The 18,941-nt window shown below is 37.2% G+C and overlaps 1 protein-coding gene across 2 annotated transcripts in view; it reads right to left on the bottom strand.

Annotated features, from left to right (window-relative positions):
- The window catches only part of CERS6 (ceramide synthase 6), a 302,667-nt gene that overhangs the window by 48,323 nt on the left and 235,403 nt on the right, over nucleotides 1-18,941 (bottom strand). For both annotated transcript variants that reach the window (XM_036746272.1, XM_036746273.1), the window contains exons 7-8: nucleotides 18,262-18,390; nucleotides 14,568-14,674 (exon numbers count right to left, since the gene is read on the bottom strand). In XM_036746272.1, the coding sequence (XP_036602167.1) occupies nucleotides 14,568-14,674; nucleotides 18,262-18,390 (236 nt within the window). The remainder of the gene's footprint in view (nucleotides 1-14,567; nucleotides 14,675-18,261; nucleotides 18,391-18,941) is intronic.

Here is an 18,941-nt window from a genome sequence, read left to right as displayed (position 1 = left end):
TGAAAGTGGGAATTCCTTGTTGGAAAAACATCAGAGGCTTTAGTTTGGGGGGAATGTTGATAGAGGAGCATGAAATGTATTATGTATAGTCTTTTAATTTGTACACCTAGCATTAAACATAAATATCATCAGTTATTTTTATAGTACTTGGAATATGCTTTGCCCTAAGGTTAGATTTATACCATAGGCAAAGGCAGATGACTCTATGGCTGTTGTTTTAAATAGCTGAGGTTCACCCAGATCAGAGCTATCTTTCTCAGTTAATTCTTTGCCTCATTGGGTTTAATTTTTGGGCAACACTGACATTCCCTATTTTCCAAAAGCTATTTTACAAAAAAAAATTGACAATTTCCCACTAATAGGAAGCTTTCCTAGATATGTAAACAAAAAGAAAGGTTAAGACTATAGTTTAAACAGCCCTTGAAAATAAAGACTTGGGTGCTAGGCCTTGCCTTACTGTAGCTCACTAGTCTTTGGGCAAATCATTTCAGGTTTCAAGGCCTCAGTTTCTTTGTCTGGAAAATAAAATTATACCAAATGATTTCAAAGTAATTAACATAATTATGTAATTATGATTCTACAATTTTTATATAAGTATATATCGAATATCAAGTCCAATAGGTAAAAAGTTCTCTGTAAACAATGACTTTTAGTACCATCTCAGATTATCTGTTTAGGTTCACTTTAAAGAGACTCCAAGGCCTTAATTAAAAGACTCAGACAACTACTTCATTTATGGCAAATGATAGCTATCTAAAACCAAGAGGCAGCATCTTCTGTAATGGAAAAATTATAGATGCCTTTCCAATAAAATCAAGGAAAAAGCGAAGATGTCCATTGCTACCACTGTTTTTTTTATAATTCTAGAAATGCTAACTATAGCAATAAGACAAGAAAAGAAATTGAGGGAATAAGCACAGACAAAAAGGATACAAAAATATCACTTTTTGCAGATGGGATGATGGTTTACTTTGTAAAAAGAGTGAATTTAAAAATTATTTGAAACAATAACTTCAGCAAAGTAGCAGGATGTAAAATAAAATTTTTAAATCACCAGCTTATCTGTATATATTACCAACAAAACCCATCAGAATTAGATGGAAAAATAAAGTCCTTTAAAAATAACTACAGTATGTATATAACATATCTGCGAATCCACCTACCAAGACAGACATAGGAATTACAGGATCACAACTACAAAGCACTCTTTCTAGAAAAAGACAAACTTAAGTAATTGGTGCGATATTAACTGGTCCTGGTTTTTCTATGCCCATATGATAAAAATGACAACAATACCAAAATTAATTAATTTATGTAGCATTGTACAAATAAAGCTACCAAAGAATTACTTTATAGAACTTGAATGGATAAAATTCATCTGAAAGAACAAAAGGTCAAGCGTTTCAAGGGAAACATTGAAAAAAAAATGAGAAGAGGTGGCCAAGCAATACCAGATTTCAAACTATACCACAAAACTATTTGATGCTGGATAAAAAAAAAACAGGAAAGTTGATCAACAGACCAGACTAAGTGCACATGATACAGAAGCAATCAAGCATAGTATTAAAAAAATCCAAGGATTCCAAATGCTGGACTCACTACTTGATAAAAAAGTACAGAGAAAAATGGAAAGGAATCTGGAAGTAATAAGGTTTCAAGTGATACATTATACAATATACATGATGTATTACAATAAACTCCAAATGGATATAGAACCTAGATATAAAAGGTCATATCAGAGCAGCACCATCATAATATCTAATATTTATATAGCATTTCAGGTTTGCAAAGCACTTTACAGATACTATCCTATTTTGTCCTCATAACAAACCTGGTTGTTAGGTATTTCATAGTAATAACTGACAATTATATAGCGCTTACCATGTGCTGGGCACTGTGCTAACTACTTCACAATTATTATCTCATTTGATCCTCAAAACAAACCTGGAAGGTGGGTACTACTATTATCCCCATTTGACAGATGAGAAAAATAAGAATTTGAGAGGTTAAGTGACTTGCCCAGGGTCACACAGCTAGTAAGTGTCTGAGGCAGGATTTGAACTTAGATCTACCCAACTCCAAGTCCAGTGATCCACCCACTTTATCACCCAGACACCTCATAAGCAATACGAGAAGCAAGGAAGTAGATAACAAACAAGTCCTCACACAACTAGAGAGAGTGGGGGAGTTCTTGACCAAACAAGGCATAAGACAATCTCAGAAGATAAAATGAACAATTTTGATTACATAAAATCTGCACAAAGAAATTGTTTAAAATTGTTGCACAAATAAAATCAAAGCAATTAGAACCAGAAGGCAAACAGTTAAATGGGTGGAAATTTGTAGCAAATTTTTTTTTGAGTGAAAGTCTGTATCAAAGCTACATAGGGAACTGATACAAATATGTATATGTGTATTATATGAATAAAAGCCACTTCCCAATAAATAAACGGTCAAAGAACGTTAGCTTTCTTTAGCAGAAGAAAGGTAAACTCTTAATTCCCATATGAAAACATGTTCCAAATTATTAATAAGAGAAAACCAAATTAAAACAGCTTGGAGGCTTAATCTCACACCCATCAGATTGGCAAAGACAACAGCAACAACAACAAACATGATAATGACAATTGCTGGAGGGGATGTTGGAGGTCAGGCACACTAATACACCATTAGTGGAGCTGTGAATTGATGCAAGCATTCTGGAACTCAGTTCGGAACTATGCCCCCCAAAAGTCACTAAACTGAGCATATGCTTTCTCCCATGTGAACTCCCTTCTCATTCTTTTCATCTCAAAATCTTTTGATGCCATTTTCCACTCTCTCCTCTGCATCTGACAAAGATGTGGCCTCTCTCCCAAATTCCCTTGCATTTAACTCTTCTGCATATATTTATATTTATTCCATGTATATTTATGCTTTATATATTTATATAGGTATTAGCTGTTTCTGTCATTAGAATGTAAGCTTTTTTACAAATAGGGGTCATGTCATTTTTGTACCTACATCCCCAGCACTTAGCATAGTGCCTGGCACATAGCAGGAACCCAAAAAAATATTCTTTGATTGATTAATCTAGTGCTACTACTTCTGGAAATTTATCCCAAAAAGATCAAAGAAAGAGGGAAAGGACCCATATGAAGAAAAATTGTTGTAGTAGCACTTTTTAATCGTAGCAAGAATGGGAAATAATGGATGCCCATCAACTGGAGGATGTCTGAATAAATCATAATTTATGAATCTGTTGGAATATTGCTCTGCTGTAGGAAATGATGATAGGGAAGGACTCAGAGAAACCCGAGAGAAGTGTATGAACTCAGAGCAGAAGCAGGACAAAGTGAGCAGAACCAGAAGAACAAGATATGTGATGATTACAACATTGTAAAAGAAAACAGCTTATGAAAGATTTAAGAGGTGTTATGAATACAATAATCAATCATGATCCCAAAAGACTGATGATGAATCATGCTTCACACCTTTTGGCAGAAGTAATGGACTAAAAATGCAGAATGAAACATATTTTTAAACACAGCCAATGTGAGAATTTATTTTGCTTGACTATATATAGTTATTAGTTATAAGGGAAGGATTTTTTTTGGAAGAGGAAAAGGAAAAGAAGGGAGGAGTAACCCAAGAAAAGAGAAAAGAAAAGAAGATCAAAGAAACATTTTAAAAATATATACATGAGAAAACAGAAGAAAGCACAGGAGAGGACATTGACAATTAGGGCAGTGTTGGATTCAGAGTTAAATTTAGTATCTACTTAAAAAAACAAGTTGTATATAACAAAGATTCATGGTGTCATAAATTGTACAACACTTTGTCCTTTATGATTTGAATGTGGAAATGTTCATGTTAATCAGATTCATAATAATAAAAAAGAAAACTAAAAGACAAAAGAAAACCACTACGTTGTTTTTCATCATTGCCAAGTTATAAACACCAGAAAGTCCATCCTAAACCAGATTAGAAATAATAGAAGTCCAGTCATGATTCCCAAAAGTAGCACTGGACCTTGAGGCTCACAGGATTACTTCAAAAAAGAATTTAATAAAGTTGTGGGGACAGTGAGGTATGTAAATTAATCTGTTTGCTGAAACTTTTGTCTCAATTCCTATGGGTTTTCCATCTTAGCCATTAGTCCCACTATTTATGTGGAAAATGCATTCTGCAGCTTCATGCCTAAATTTTCTTGACAGGAGGAGACAACAAACTGTCTGGCCTTATTCTGTATTACCCCTGAGATGAGAACCACCCAAATACAGAGAAGCGACTAAATAGTGAGTTGATTTTATGCTGGTACAAGTTATGTTGTCTTCAGTTCTGCTACATGAAAAGGGGGAAGAAGTCAGGAAATCAGGAGCAGCAGCTTCAGTTCACCCCAGTTTCGGGAGAAAAGTAGGTAAGAAGATAAAAATAAGTTATGATTCAAGCTGTGTATTAAGTTAACATTTTAGCAGCCATTCCCAAACTCCAGATGACAAGGTGGGAATAATCTAGGTGGAATGGAACAGGTCTGGGGAGATGAATATTAGTCACAAGGTTGCCAGTAGTCAACACTGACCACCTCATACCAATATCTTAGCCCTGAGAGAAAAGCCTTTTTCAAAGAGTCCACATGAGGAAAGAACCCTAAGGGGTGAATGGGACAAAGTATTGTGGCAAATAGTGCCTAAGCCTGAACAGTTGAGATATTTTTCTACCAGAAATTTCCCTACACTCTACATCATAACAACACAATTTCTGAAGATGAAAATAAAAGGAACTACATCCAATTAGAATGAAACCCACAAAGGCCTCTCCATCTCTCAGGACACAGCCTTCAACAAAGCGAGCAGTGTGATGATGGCTGTGATGGCTGGGAGGCTGTGCATGGGTTTCAAATAAATTTTACTGAGGTTGGCAGACACAAAGATCTGATTAAATTTCTGAATGAAGAAAAACAAACAACAGTTGGAATCAAATTTAATTGTGTTCTCAGAAGGGTTGCCTCATTAAGTCCTGAATTCCCCATTTCTGGAGTCTTCATGGAGGAGCTGGATGACTATTTCTCAAGGACCATATAGCTTGTTATCAGCATAGAGTGAGAGGTTAGATTTGATGAGTTCTAAATTTCCTTCCAACTTTAAGATTCTCAGATTCAGTGGAAAGGAGTTCAGGCCTCCTCTCTCAAGCCCTATGGAGAACTTGGTTTTTGAAATGCTTTTCAGCTCTTACTGCACTGCACCCTTTTATAACAACTTTGAAAACTTTTTTGCAAAGCATCTCCCTAGCCCCCAACATTGGAGGTAAGCATATTGTTGTTGTTATTCAGTCATGCCCATCTCTTTGTGACCAGATTTTGGATTTCTTGGCAAAGACACTGGAGTGGTTTACCGTTTCCTTCTCCAGCTCATTTTATAGATGAGGAAACTGAGACAGACAGGATTAAGTGACTTGCCCAGGGTCACACAGCTAGTAAGTATCTAAGGCCAGATTTGAACGCACAAACATGAGTGTTCTAAACCCAGACCAGGCACTCTACCCACTGCACCACCTAGCTGGTCTGAGGTAAGTATAGAAACAGTCTATAACAAAGGCCTGTAATTTTTTTTTTCATGTGTGAAAAGGTTTCCCCTCACCCCCACTCTACCCCCTTTTACCTTCAACTACTAAACTGGCAAGTAATACTCCTATCTACCTAACGTAATGCTTGGAAGCAAGGAGAGCATTCTAAATGCTACAGTGATTTAGACAAAACAAGGAAAATGTTCTTTTTGCCATTAGAGTACAAACTGACTGAGGGGCAGAGTTTATATAAGGTTTTATTTTTAATTTAAAACATTTGCTGGTATAGCATGGAATCTATCTTTCAGCAGGGAATGAGGACCCACATCTCTCCAATGAGAAAGGCAGGGAAAATATAGTTCATTAAAACCTGGGTGAATGGAACTATACAGAGAATAGAGTGTTCTGGTTAATTCCCATTTAACCAGAAAAACCTGGCTTATTTTAACCTGTTGATAAAAGTCTCTGTAAAAATGCATTCATGGTTTCCTGCCTTAGTAAGTATAGTACACTGAACATAATTTAAATTTGTTCTGATGGTTCAGGATATTATAGTACCTTGGGTCATTATTTTAAATATCAGTTAACGTAAGATCATAGAATAAGGTCTAGAAAGTATCCGGGAAACCATCTAGTTCAACTCCCTTATTTTAAACATGAGAAAACTGAGGTCCATTAGGAGTTAAATGACTTGCTTAAGGTCACACAGGTAGTAAATAGCAGAGGCAGGACATGGATACATTTCCTCTGATTTCCAGTCCAATACTTATTCCTCTGTATCAGAGGAAGGAAGAAAAAGGGAAAGGGAAGGGAAAGGGGAAGGAGAAAAGAAAGGGAAAGGGTAAGGGAAAGGGAAAGGGAAAAGGAAGGGAAAGAAATGGAAGGGAAGGATGAAAAAGGAAGGGCAGTGGAGGGGAGCAAAGGAAGGAAGGAAGGAAAAAAGGAAGTAGAAAGGGAAAGAGAAAAGGAGGAAAGAAAGAGGGAGGAAGAAAAAGCAAAAGAAAGGAACTGAAAGAAGAAAGAAAGGATTCCATGAAGCCAGAGATTTTTGGGGAGGAGAGCTATTATCTTTTGGCCAAAAGTTGATTTCTTTTAATGTTACAAAAGTACCAGTACAACAAAGTGCTTAGTCTTTAATATTTCTGATTTCAAATTTTATTAATGGTTTCTGCAGCTAGCCTGCCCATGCTCTTATTGACATAAAGACAGTGAGTTCTGAATGATGAACATTAACCTCAAAGAGCTTGCAGTCTATCTGAGGAAACAAGGAATGAACACATGATAAGTCTAATCATGGCTTAAGACTTGGAACTTATATTTACATAGAGTTTTAAGTCTTACAAAATGCTTTCATATATACTATTTTACTAGAACCTTATAGTAGACAGGCAGGGTAGGCACTGCAGGTGTTATCTTCATTTTCAAAAGAGGAAACTGAGTCTCTAAGAGGTTAAACAGCACACCTAGGATTACAAGTTTGGCAAGTGATCGTCATTAAAGTTCACTGAATTGAATTCATTAGAACTGGCAAAGCTAGGGCTCTGATCCAGCTGATGTCAATGATGCCAGGCATGAAATGCCAAGGATCTTAGAGCTGGCACATCTCATGTCTCTTCACTGTCAATAACATACCCAAAGGCAGCTACTGTGGCAGTGAAAGAAGCTGCCTGAATTCTTGCAAAGAAACTCAGAATGACCTTGACTTTGTCTGAGAACACCCACAATGGGGTCCTCCACAGTGATTGTTAGCCTGGTGCTAGGCTAGCCCTGACTAGTCAATAGACCTTAAAGTGAGGAACAGCGCTCAGTTCTCAATTGAATTCTGGGGCTGTGAAAATTAGGGGACAGCAGCAGTAGTGGCAGGGCAGTGATTGCTGAAGGGATGGAGGCTGTGGGGATGACATGGTCCTTCTGTGGAGGCTCCAAAAGAGAAATGATGCACAATGCATATGCACCTAAGGAAAAAGCCTGACTTGAGGTCCAGTCTTCATATACTGAATTTGGTTTTATAGCAAACTTGCCTGAAATGAGTCTGTTCTAGAAACTAAGTGATAGGCACATTGATTTAAAAAATGTTTTTCACACATTAGGCTTGGTACTGTTGGAAATGAAATTGGTCATTCTGAAATTTCAGTGGTAATGAAAATGAATTTTACAGGAATGGATTTTGATACTTTGATATACTGCCTTTTTTTTTCTCCCAGCAATGAATTTTGCACTAGGAAAAAAACGAAGCCATCATCTCTGAATAGAGAACGTTACTAGGATACTGCATTCTTGTTGAGTCACTGCTCTTGTTCTCTCTCAGGGAAAAATAAAAATCCCTCCTGCATGAAATGTGAAAATATTTGCCATATAATAAAATTAAGCATCCCTTCCATTCAAGTTTCCTGAGGCTGACTGCCTTCTTTTCTAGAAATCAACCTGAGGCTGAAAAGTTTTACTATCTTCCTCTACCTCACCTTGGGCTTTTGTTAAATCACCTCTGCAATCTATTTAATAAAAGAACCCTTTAACTGCACATGTTGAATTAATGTGACCATCACAGAAGAAGTCATATAATATAAGTTTGCATTAGCTGTTTCACTCTTATCTGTCTTCTAAAGACATTCATTCTATAGTATAGTCCAAAGAGGCTAATTCTTAGCAAAAGCAAAAAAAAAAAAAGTCATACTGAGGGCAGTTAGGCGGTGGCAGTAGATAGAGCACTGGGCTTGGAATCAGGAACACTCATCTTCATGAGTTCACATCTGGCCTCAGACACTTACTAGCTGTGTGACCCCGGGCAAGTCAATGAGCCCTGTTTGTCTCAGTTTCCTCATCTGTAAAAAGAGCTGGAGAAGGAAACAGCAAACCACACCGGTATCTTTGCCAAGAAAACTCCAAAAGGGGTCACCACGAGTCAGACGCGACAAAATGACTCAACAACGATGACAACAACCTATACCAAATGGAGGTGGGAGGTACAAACACATACACAACAAGATGTATAAAATATCTGCTTTCTGTAAAAGTTAACATGTTCCTGAAAAATCAGTGGAAAAAAGAGGTGGGGGAAGGGAAGACTGCTAGACTATTGGAAAATTGGATCCATTATTCACAGCTCTACAGACCAGAGTTTTAGCTCCCTTAAATATACCATCTTCCTCTTCGGTATTTATGCTTCTGATTAAATGGTATTGCTCAATTTCTGTCTAACGTTGATACAATAAGTGCTCTGCTTATTTTAAACGGTGAAAATTTTTCCATGGTTAAATTTAATCAGGTCTTTTCTCCTCAATAAAATTTACCTGCTAATATAAAATGGAAGCATTGTGAAAAAAATGTACCAAAATTCCCAATGGCGTAAAGAGTCCAGCCTTTGCCCCTTGCATTTAAAATATACCATTTAACACAAGCAGAAAAACAAATTTCAGAGTAATTTCCTAGAATTGATTCGGAAAAAAATCTATTCAGCTCTCACATATTTGTGAACTCTAAGACTAATCTGTTAATCACTAGCTATTCAGAAAAGCAAACCTGCAATGTTCCTTTGGTAAATGTTTCAGCTTGAAAAGCGAGTCAAAGAGAAAGCTAAACTTGACATATTCATTTGGTTCCCAAACACCAAAGACTTGAACATCATATTAAAGAGTCTGTTTGACAGTTGAACAGTCTAGGTAGTTCTATAGCAACTTAAAAAAAATCCTGCCTAGACCTCTAGAGAGTACAAATCTGCAATTAATTTCCTTACATTGGAGAATGGAGCACTGCAGAAAGTGAGATTCAGAGAGCTGAGGTTCTTTCAACTGAACCACAGCAGAGAAAATGATGGATTTATGGTATCAAACCCATCACTGAAGTTATGCAATTGACTCCCACCCTTTTGATAGAGGCTGACAGGTGTAAATTCGAGGTCAAAATAAGGCCCGCAACACTGCCCTGCTTGAACAGAGTAAGATGAAAGGATCTCAAAGTCCTCTGACGCCTCTGAAGGCGAGAGTATCTGGTAACATGCAGAGACCTCAGAGTTAGGACATTCACTCTAGTCCCTGCAGCTAATGGGCTAGCACAGAAATACTGCTGCAGGGGAAATAAATGGAGGTTTGAGAATGCAGTCTATCAGTTACGACGGTTCTTTCTGGCAGCAGGGAATAGCTCCGGTGACTTGCAGTAATTATGATTAACTCGACCTGGCTTTTTGGTGGTGGTTTCATGTTTTCTGCTTACTGAGCACCCATAATATGCACTGGGCCCGTGACTTTACTGTTATCCGGTACTCCTGGAGGGCAATTTTTGTAAGGAAACCTTCTCCAACAATGCAGATCGGTAGCTGAACTGTTCTACAAATTACAGCCTTAGAGAGTTGCCTGCAGCAATGAGGGGTTAAGTGACTAGGCCAGGGTCACAAAGCCAGGATGTAACCAGCCATTAGTGACTGGACTTGAACCCGTGTCTTCCTGACCCCCAAACTGGCTCTCTATCCACTATATCACGCTGCTTCTCACAGTAGCAGCGATTAAAACAAAACTTGGAGTCAGCACTAGCAAGAATCAGATTCTTCTCTTCATCATAACATACAATGATTACAGAAATGACATTTTAATCTTGTACCTAGCATAAATGATAACACATCATTACAACTTCTTACTAAACTACCACAAACGGAATGCCCCGAACTACAATATAGGTGGTCAATTTAATGGAAGGAAGCAGAAATAGCTTTAAAAGGCTTGTGTATCTGAGCAGACATACCAAAACTGTAACGTGATTTTTTGTAGTCTAGACCTTGAAGGAGATGTCACAGTTTAGCAGAAAGATGTCTCATAGTGGTTGAACTTGAAAGCAGAACAGAAATTAGAGGACTTGGGCCCTAGCCTTGGCTCTGCCAAGGCCTTATGACCTCATACGCATCCCCTAACTTCTTTGCTCCAGTTAGCTCTCCATTAAAAAAAAAACCAAAATAATAGTGTTCCTCCTTCTCGCCACACACAAACCACTCCACTCACAAAAAGGCTCAAAGGATAATTGGCTAATAATAATAATAATATATACTCCACCAAATATACATACTTCACTCACCAAGATACTCAAAGGATAACAATAATAGAGTAATAATAAGACAAAAGATATAAAAATAATTTGTTCATATAAGTATTAGACAACTTAAAACTTTTTATGATCATCCCCATACAAAGTCTTGAAGACAGATCAATCAACTACAGGTATGACACAAATTAATAAGATGGTAAAACAATGACCTACTGGGATGGATGAGTTTGTTTTGGTCAGGAGCAACGTATTAATTTTCCCTTCAAACCTGTGTTTCCTCCTAACTTCCCTCTTTCTTTTCTTTAAAATTAATTAATTTACTTTTAGTTTTCAACATTCACTTCTACAAGTTTTAAATTTTCTCCCCCTCCCTCCCCCCTCCTTCTCTAAGACGGCATGCAATCTGCTATGGACTCTACACATGCATTCCTATTAAACACATTTTCACATTAGTCATGTTGCACAGAAGAATTAGAACGAATAGGGGAAACCACGAGAAAGAAAAACAAAACAAAACAAAAAAGAAAAAACTCTGCTTCGCTCTGCATTCAGACTCCATAGTTCTTTCTCTGGATGTAGATGGCATTTTCCATCCTGAGTCCATTGGAATTATTTTAGGTTCTTGCATTGCTGAGAAGAGTTAAATCTGTCAAAACCAGTCATCACACTGTGGCTGTTGCTGTGTACAATGTTCTCCTGGTTCTGGTCACTAACCTCCCTCTTTCTATTTCTGGTGCTACTCTTCTCCCCTTTCACCTACACTTAAAGTCTTAAAGTTATCTTTGACTTTTCTCCTGAATCTTCATATCCAATAAATTGGCAAGTTCTGTTACTTCTTTGCTGTTGTTCAGCTGTGTCCGACTCTTTCTGATGCTGTGAACTGCATGCTCTATGGTTTTTTTTCTTGGCAAAGATACTGGTGTGGTTTGCCATTTCCTTCTCCAGATCATTTGTACAGAAGGGGAAACTGAGGCAAACAGGGTTAAGTGATTTGCTCAGGGTCACACAGCTGAGGCCTGATTTAAACACAGGAAAAGGAGTCTTCCTGTCTCTGGGCCCAGCACTCTATATATTGCACCACTTAGCTATGAATGGGACTGTTGCTTTTAATATATTTCTGATCAACAAGCAAGAACTGGTTAATGATGTCGGAAGGTTGGAAACCTTAGGAGATCCAGCCCTGTATTTTAGAAGCCTCAAGTGAAACACTAGCTATAGTTGTACATAAACCCTCAGCTGTAGGAAAGTATATTTCAGGAATTTCAAAGCAAAGGTAGGTATGATCCCATGACCAAATACTGAAGGAAATGGTTCTTAATTTGGGATCTCCAGATCTCCAGGGGCTTGTGTGTAGATTTCAGGGGGTCCAAGAATTTGGATGAGAAAAAACTAGGTCTTTATTTTCACCAAACGCTAAATGAGATTTAGCATTTCCTTCATTAGGGATGTAGGCAACACTATTCTGAGCAGATGTTCATAGATTTCATCTGACTACAAAAGGGGTCCATGATGAAAAATTAAAATGACTAAGATCCCCTGCTCTAAGGAATATGGCTTAAAAGAGACAAGAAGTTATTTAAAAACAAGCAGGCACTGACTGACTGTGTAACCCTGGGCAAGTCATTTAACCTCTAACAGCCTCAGCTCCTTCAACTGAAAAATGGGAATAATACGAACAACTACCTTACATGGTTGTTGTAAGGATCAAATGAGATAATATTTGTAAAAAACACTTACTACAGTGCCTGGCATATTATAAAAGGGTATTCTTCTCCTTCCCCCCTCCCTCAGACTTGCTCAAGCTGTGTGACCCTGTGATTGCCTGAGAGAGAGACAGAGAGAGAGAGACAGAGACAGAGAGACAGAGACTGAGAGGCTTGCTCAAGGTCACACAGGTAACATTTACATCCAAGCCTTCTGATTCCAGAGCCTTACTCTTTTTATTGTTCCATGTGAATCTGTAAGGCTCTGTAATCCTATGGCCTGCAGAGAATTTAAAAACTGAGCATGGAAAATAATGGCTTCCTGAAATGAAGGGAAATGACTGTGACAAAGGCTATTGAAAGTAAAATGAGTCCTAATTCCATTGCAGTTTTTTTAAGTGAAAGCATATTATTTAACCACAGCTTATCTAAAAACTAACTTTTGGGCACACTGAGAAAAATGACACCCCCTAGGCATCCAACTACACCTCTGTCATATGCTTCTTTCTTGGAATAAAGGTGTAAAATTCTTTCTCTCTAGATGCTACTTATCTAAAACTTGGCTGCACTCAAGTAGTATGGCAGCAATGCCACTTCTCCTGTGGGTACAGGGCTGACCATATATTGACCTCATTCTTTATATAGCCTCAGCAAGTACTCATGGAAGAGATTTTGTCACTAAAATAGGAGGTGCTAATAACAACATTTCATTCCTGCAAGACTCATTCTTACTCGTCCGGGCTCTGCATTCTAGGAAAGTCAGCTCTGCCTAACACTGAGCAGAAATGGAACGAAAGTTGTTTCTCAATTTCAAGGAAAGCAATCAATACACATTTATCAAACGCTATGTTCTAGACACTGAACCATGTGATCACTAAATAAACACAAAAAGGATACAGTCCCTACGGTACCTCCACCTCTGGGCTTCTCAACTTCCTTCTAGGCCCAGCTAAAATCCACAACAATCCATCCTCTTGAACGTTAGTGCCTTGCCTCTGCTGCTTACCTCCAATGTATCCTGCCTATATCTTGTGGTATGTAGGTGTTTGTATGTTGTCTCCCCATCAGACTCTGAGCTCCTTGAGGGCAGGGACTGGGTTGATTTTGGGATTTTTTTGGCCTTTCTTTGTATCCCCAGTGTTTAGCACAGTACCTGGTACATAGTAGGTGTTTAATAATTTTTTTTAACTTTATGGACTAAGGAGTTTATATTCTCTTGGGAAAAACAATACCCACATATGAATATAAATATGATTTCATGAACATAGGGAACTCCTGTGTATGGAAACTTCCTACTTTCTCTGTAACTTATAATCTTAGAGAGTTGTCTAGACCAGTGGTGTCAAATTCAAATAAAAACGAGGCCCCTAACCCACTCATTAAGCATATTGACTTAGAAAACCACATATTAACATTATCTATGTTTGATTATATTTTTATTTTGTTAAATATTTCCAAAATACTTTTTATTCTAGTTCAGGCCACACTTGGAAGTGCTACTGGTACATGTTTGACGCCTTCTAGTGACATGCTGAATGTCACAAAACAAGCACATGTTAGAGATGGGACTTTCCTGGCTCTGACGCCAGTGCTCTATCTATTAGGACAGGGAAATATCATCTAGACAAAATAAATTCAAGGTAATTTCAGAGCAGAGCCCTGATGCCTGGGGGCGGGGGTGGGGAGGACAGGAAAAGCCTCATTTAGGAAGCGTCACTTGAGGTGTACTGTGAAGAAAAGTAAAGATTCTATGAGACAAAGGTGAGGAGGGACTAGGGATGATAACCTGTGCAAAATCATGGAGGAGATGGAAGAAGGAATGTCACATATGAGGAACAACTAGTTAATCTGGGAGGGAATGTAGTCTTTAGACAATTTAGATTGTAAAAGGCTTTAAATACCAACCACTGGATTTGTGTTTTGTCTCGGAGGCCATGGGGAACCACTAGAGGTTTTTGAGCAGGGGAATGTCATGGTTAGGTCTGTGCTTTAAGAGTATTACTTTGGCAGTTAAGACTCTTGCAATGGAATTCAGGCTTCCTAGCAAGAACAAAAAGCTCTTGTCTCTCTAGAGCTTCTCTATGTCTCATCCTTTCCCTGTCCTGTCTTGTGGTAAGTATTGACAGGAATTGGCCTTTCTCTACTTAAGATTAAAAATCTTTTTCAACCCCGTATTTCCCTTATTCTAGTCCAGTTATGAAGGAGAATCAGCTCATCACTCTCCATGGTGTTAATTAAGCCTATTTTGTAGCACTGAATCATTTCAGGAAAGAAGATTAGTTTACTCACCAGAGAGGAAATATACCAAGTCTTGTGGTGATGAAGACTATTGCAAACATGACAAACAATAGGTCACACAGTTTTTGAAACTTGGCATAATTTGCCATTTTGGCAGCCTGTAGATAGAAGAAATGTGACAATAATTTAGTGGTACTGGCAAATGAAAAGCTTCTATCAATATGCATAGACCTCTCCCAAGCCATGACTGACCAGCTGCATCATAATGCAGATGAATTTAATGTGCCAGGCATCAATATTTATAAACCATCCATGCTTTACAGGAGATATATCAGTCATCATAACTGAATAAACTGATTCATTCAAATTTAACAAATTCTGCCACATAGAAACACAACCACAAGGTTGAGTGAAGACAAGGATGAGGGGGAGACTCTTGCTGATATGGTGATGCATGACGTTATTGCTTCATGGCCTCAAAGATGTTAGATAATCCCATTAAATAATAACAGAGATCCAAGTACTGAAGTTTCACAAGACTATCTGGAACTTTGGGTTTTACTATCTCTTCCCATTTGTACTTAAATGTTTGCTTGTCCTTTCTATGGGTACAGTGGTTATAGTCTGGGAATATACTCCCTGACTTGCAGTCGTAAACTTTGAAACAGAGAACATAAAGCCAAGATCTTGTAATTTCAATGACTCTCTCACCAGGCAACTAGGTAAATTAACTTCAACACTATTTCCATTTAAAAGGAAGAATGCTGAAAGTGACTGATGGTGAGATGCACTCTAATAATTTGATAATGTGATTTTAGGGAACTTTCACTCTGCAAGTCAGCCTACACTCGGAGATGATATGGATGCCTTAATCTTGCATTCCTTAAACTCATCCATTTTGTGAAAAATTCATTGATGGTCTAGATTAAACTACTATTATATAAACATTTTACTTCCCTCCTGCATATTTGTACAAAAGCGTAAAATGCATTCTCTTCTCATCTTGACCTTTCAAAATTCATATCTTCTTTCAAGGCAGCTCAGGGGCCACTTTACCTGTTAAGCCTTGTCTGATCCTACTAGTTACTAGCACTCTGCCACTTCAAATTTTCTGATATGACATATACATATATATGTATATATATATACACATATACACATATATGTATATGTATGTGTATATGGCTAAACATATATATATAATATACATATACATATATATCTCCCAGTAGAATGTAAATTCCTTGAAGGTGGGACCATTTGTATTCAAGAGCCCAGCACAAAACCTTGCTTTTAGGTGCTTCATAACTATGAGCTGTTGTTAATCAAACATTTCTGAAATAGTTAAATATTTCAAGGTAAAAGTGGTGAGGCATGTGAGGCAATGAATGGTATATCTAGGACATGTTCCTACATCTTACAAAGACAACTCCAGGGATGTGAATGGAGGGCTATAAGCCCAAGGTACCAATGAACTTATGATATCATAAGTTCCATTTTGTAGAAAGCTACCATTAGCTGAATCCATGCTCAAAGGCTTGTTGATAACATTTACATGGGTTGGCAAACAATTGCAGTGTACAGCATTTATTTTTAACTCTAGCACTTAAAGTGCTATAATTTCTCTGCTTTGAGTGAAACACAAAGAGATGAGAGAACCGCATAGGCCAAAGGAAATACTTATTAACGAAATGGCATCTAAGCAAATGAACTACTGATTTGTTGAATGGCTTGAATCTGTTCTAACAAAAAGAGTGAGAATTAGAATTTTTTAAATTGAATGAAAAAATAACAGGCAACTTACTGCTTATTTCTGACCTAAACAAAACACAGAATCTCTCATGTCTTACGAAGCAAGTGGATTTTCTAGAGTACCTTTTTACATGTCCAATGCCCGTGCTGATCATGAAGTCTATTTCTTTTCAGACAATATTCAACCTGCCACTATGTCTTTTCCTGGATAAAAATGGAAGATTGTATAGAAAGGATTCAAGGCTGCAGGTTGCTACCTGATTTCCCCTCTCCAACGGCACTTAGACTTTAACGAAATAGAGACTAATTTTAAAAGAACTGTCCTTAGCCTTATTTCTTTTTTTTTTTTTTGTAAAACATTACTATGAATATATTTTATTTTGGATTATTATCCAATGGAACTATCAACAAATGTATTTTTCCTATTAGAACCAATTTCCTTTTATAAATCATGGGATCATAGATCTGGAGCTAGATGGGGCTTCAGAGGCTATCCAGTTCAATTCTCTGATTTTACAAAGAAGGAAACTGAGGCATGACTTTTCCAAGACTGGTAGCAAGCATCAGATGTAGGATTTAAACTCTGACCTTCTGATGCCAGAGCCAGCACTCTTTTCATTGTACCACAAATCACCTCTTGGATCAAATTTTTTACTAAAGCATGCTATATTTTTCAAGTTCTGAAACATCTTTATCTTAAGAGTTATTCCATGGAATTTTGTCTCTATGTTATTTTATATTATATATTTTAACATATTACATATATTTATGTATTATATATCATTTAAATGGGATCTAATAGGGCTCAGGGACCACTTTCTGTAACATTCATAGTACTGCAGCTAGTAAGAATTCATTAATATAACATAAATTCTAAGGTCTATTGGGTCTATCCAATTGAAATCTGTACTGAGGTACACTGATTTCTTTTCCTAGTTAGGAAATTTTCAATATCATGCTAAAATTGAGGTATTTAATTAACTAATAAAAACAAATTGAGTCTCTAGGAATTAAGGAGTAGGATTGAGTTTGAACACGAGAGGCAGCACGTATACGGTTGGATTTGGAGGGTTCAAATCCCATCTTTCCTATTTGCTACCTACCTAACTTTGGATGAATCACTTAATTTCTCTGGGCTCCAATGTTTTTTATTTGTAAAATAAGGGGCTGGGTTAGGTCACTGAATTTCCTTCTTGCATGAAATCTGTGATCCTAGGAATTATTCATTAGATATTAGGGATAAATACTATACCTTGGGAGGAAAAAAAAAACTTCCCCTAAAGTATTCCTATTTAATAGTGTAAATACACAATGGATGTTAGAGTGATGTACTTTTGTGAGTTATAAACTTATATCCTCAGAGGTATTTTTCATAATATGAATAGGGTATATTACTTTTGGGCGTACCTCACTTCCAATATTTACATACAATTTGATGCTTGAATATACATCATACTCTGAATTCTACAAGTTGATATGTAAATTGGTAATAAGAACTACAACCATTACATAACCCATTCCATGTATAGTACCCCCTTTAAAAACTGAGAGAAAGGGGATTGAAAAAGGAAAGCACTGTCGGGAACATTACAGTTCCTAATGCATTGTTATAGTAAAGGAAACAAAGCCTGGTCAATTATGAGTAGGAAAATCATAAAAAAATTATGACTAGGAAACCATAATTATGATTTCCCCATTGCAATATCTTTTAATAGCAAGGGTGGAATAGTAAAAAAAAATTTCATTATACTTTTAATAAAGAACCCTAACATGATAAAATATTTATTGTATAAAGCTTTTTATTCACTAAATTATAGATGCATTTGTTTAAACTGATAAGGAAATGCTCTGAAGTTTCAAAGCAAGAATTGCTTGTAATTACAATATTCTCCAAAATGCCAGCTTATCAGAAAACAGAATAACTATGGCTTGCTTGGGTAGGCTTACTGACTTATATACTTTCCAGAGTTAAAAGACAACCAGGGGCTCTCACCTCCAGCAGAGCATCAGCTGCATCATGGAGACACATGACCAAGGTCCCCACTCGGGCCATATTGTTGACATATGAAAAGGTGATCAGGGAAATGGTTGCAAGGTGATGCAGGAACATAACAACGAAGTCCTTTAGGAGAAAAAAAACCACATTGATATTAGGCCTTAGCAATAACATAGCATTCCCATGTCCATCTAATGTGTTACATCATGCTGTGCTCAGTACAAGGTTCATTTTAATATTCCTAGAGTTTATAACACTCCCAGGGGTCTTGAATGACCTGAGCAGGATAAATTGCATGCCTTGGGGATATACAAAGTAAGGAAGCAAAGGTTTTGTGGACATTCTCAAAGTCTAACTCCATGAGTCACACTATATGTAAATGTTGGAAGTGAGACATCCCCAAAGTAATATGCCTTATTTATATTACAAAAAATCTCTGTGGGGACTGAGTGAAAAGGGCATTGGATTTGGACTGGGAAAGCCTAGGTTTGAATCCCAGACCTGACATGAATTGTCAGTTTGACCTGAGGCTAACCAAGTTTACCTCATTTGGGCTTAGTTTACTAATTTGTAAAATGAGGCTGCTGTTGGACTGTATGATCTCTTTCGGATCTAAAATTCTGTGACTCTCCTCTCCTCTTTCTACACACTTTGCTGATTATATTAATTCTCATGGA

The sequence above is a fragment of the Trichosurus vulpecula genome, chromosome 2 (genome assembly GCF_011100635.1).
Source record: "Trichosurus vulpecula isolate mTriVul1 chromosome 2, mTriVul1.pri, whole genome shotgun sequence".
NCBI lineage: Eukaryota > Metazoa > Chordata > Mammalia > Diprotodontia > Phalangeridae > Trichosurus > Trichosurus vulpecula.
The sequence above is the reverse complement of the archived record's forward strand: the minus strand, read 5'-3'. Positions and strand labels throughout refer to the sequence as shown.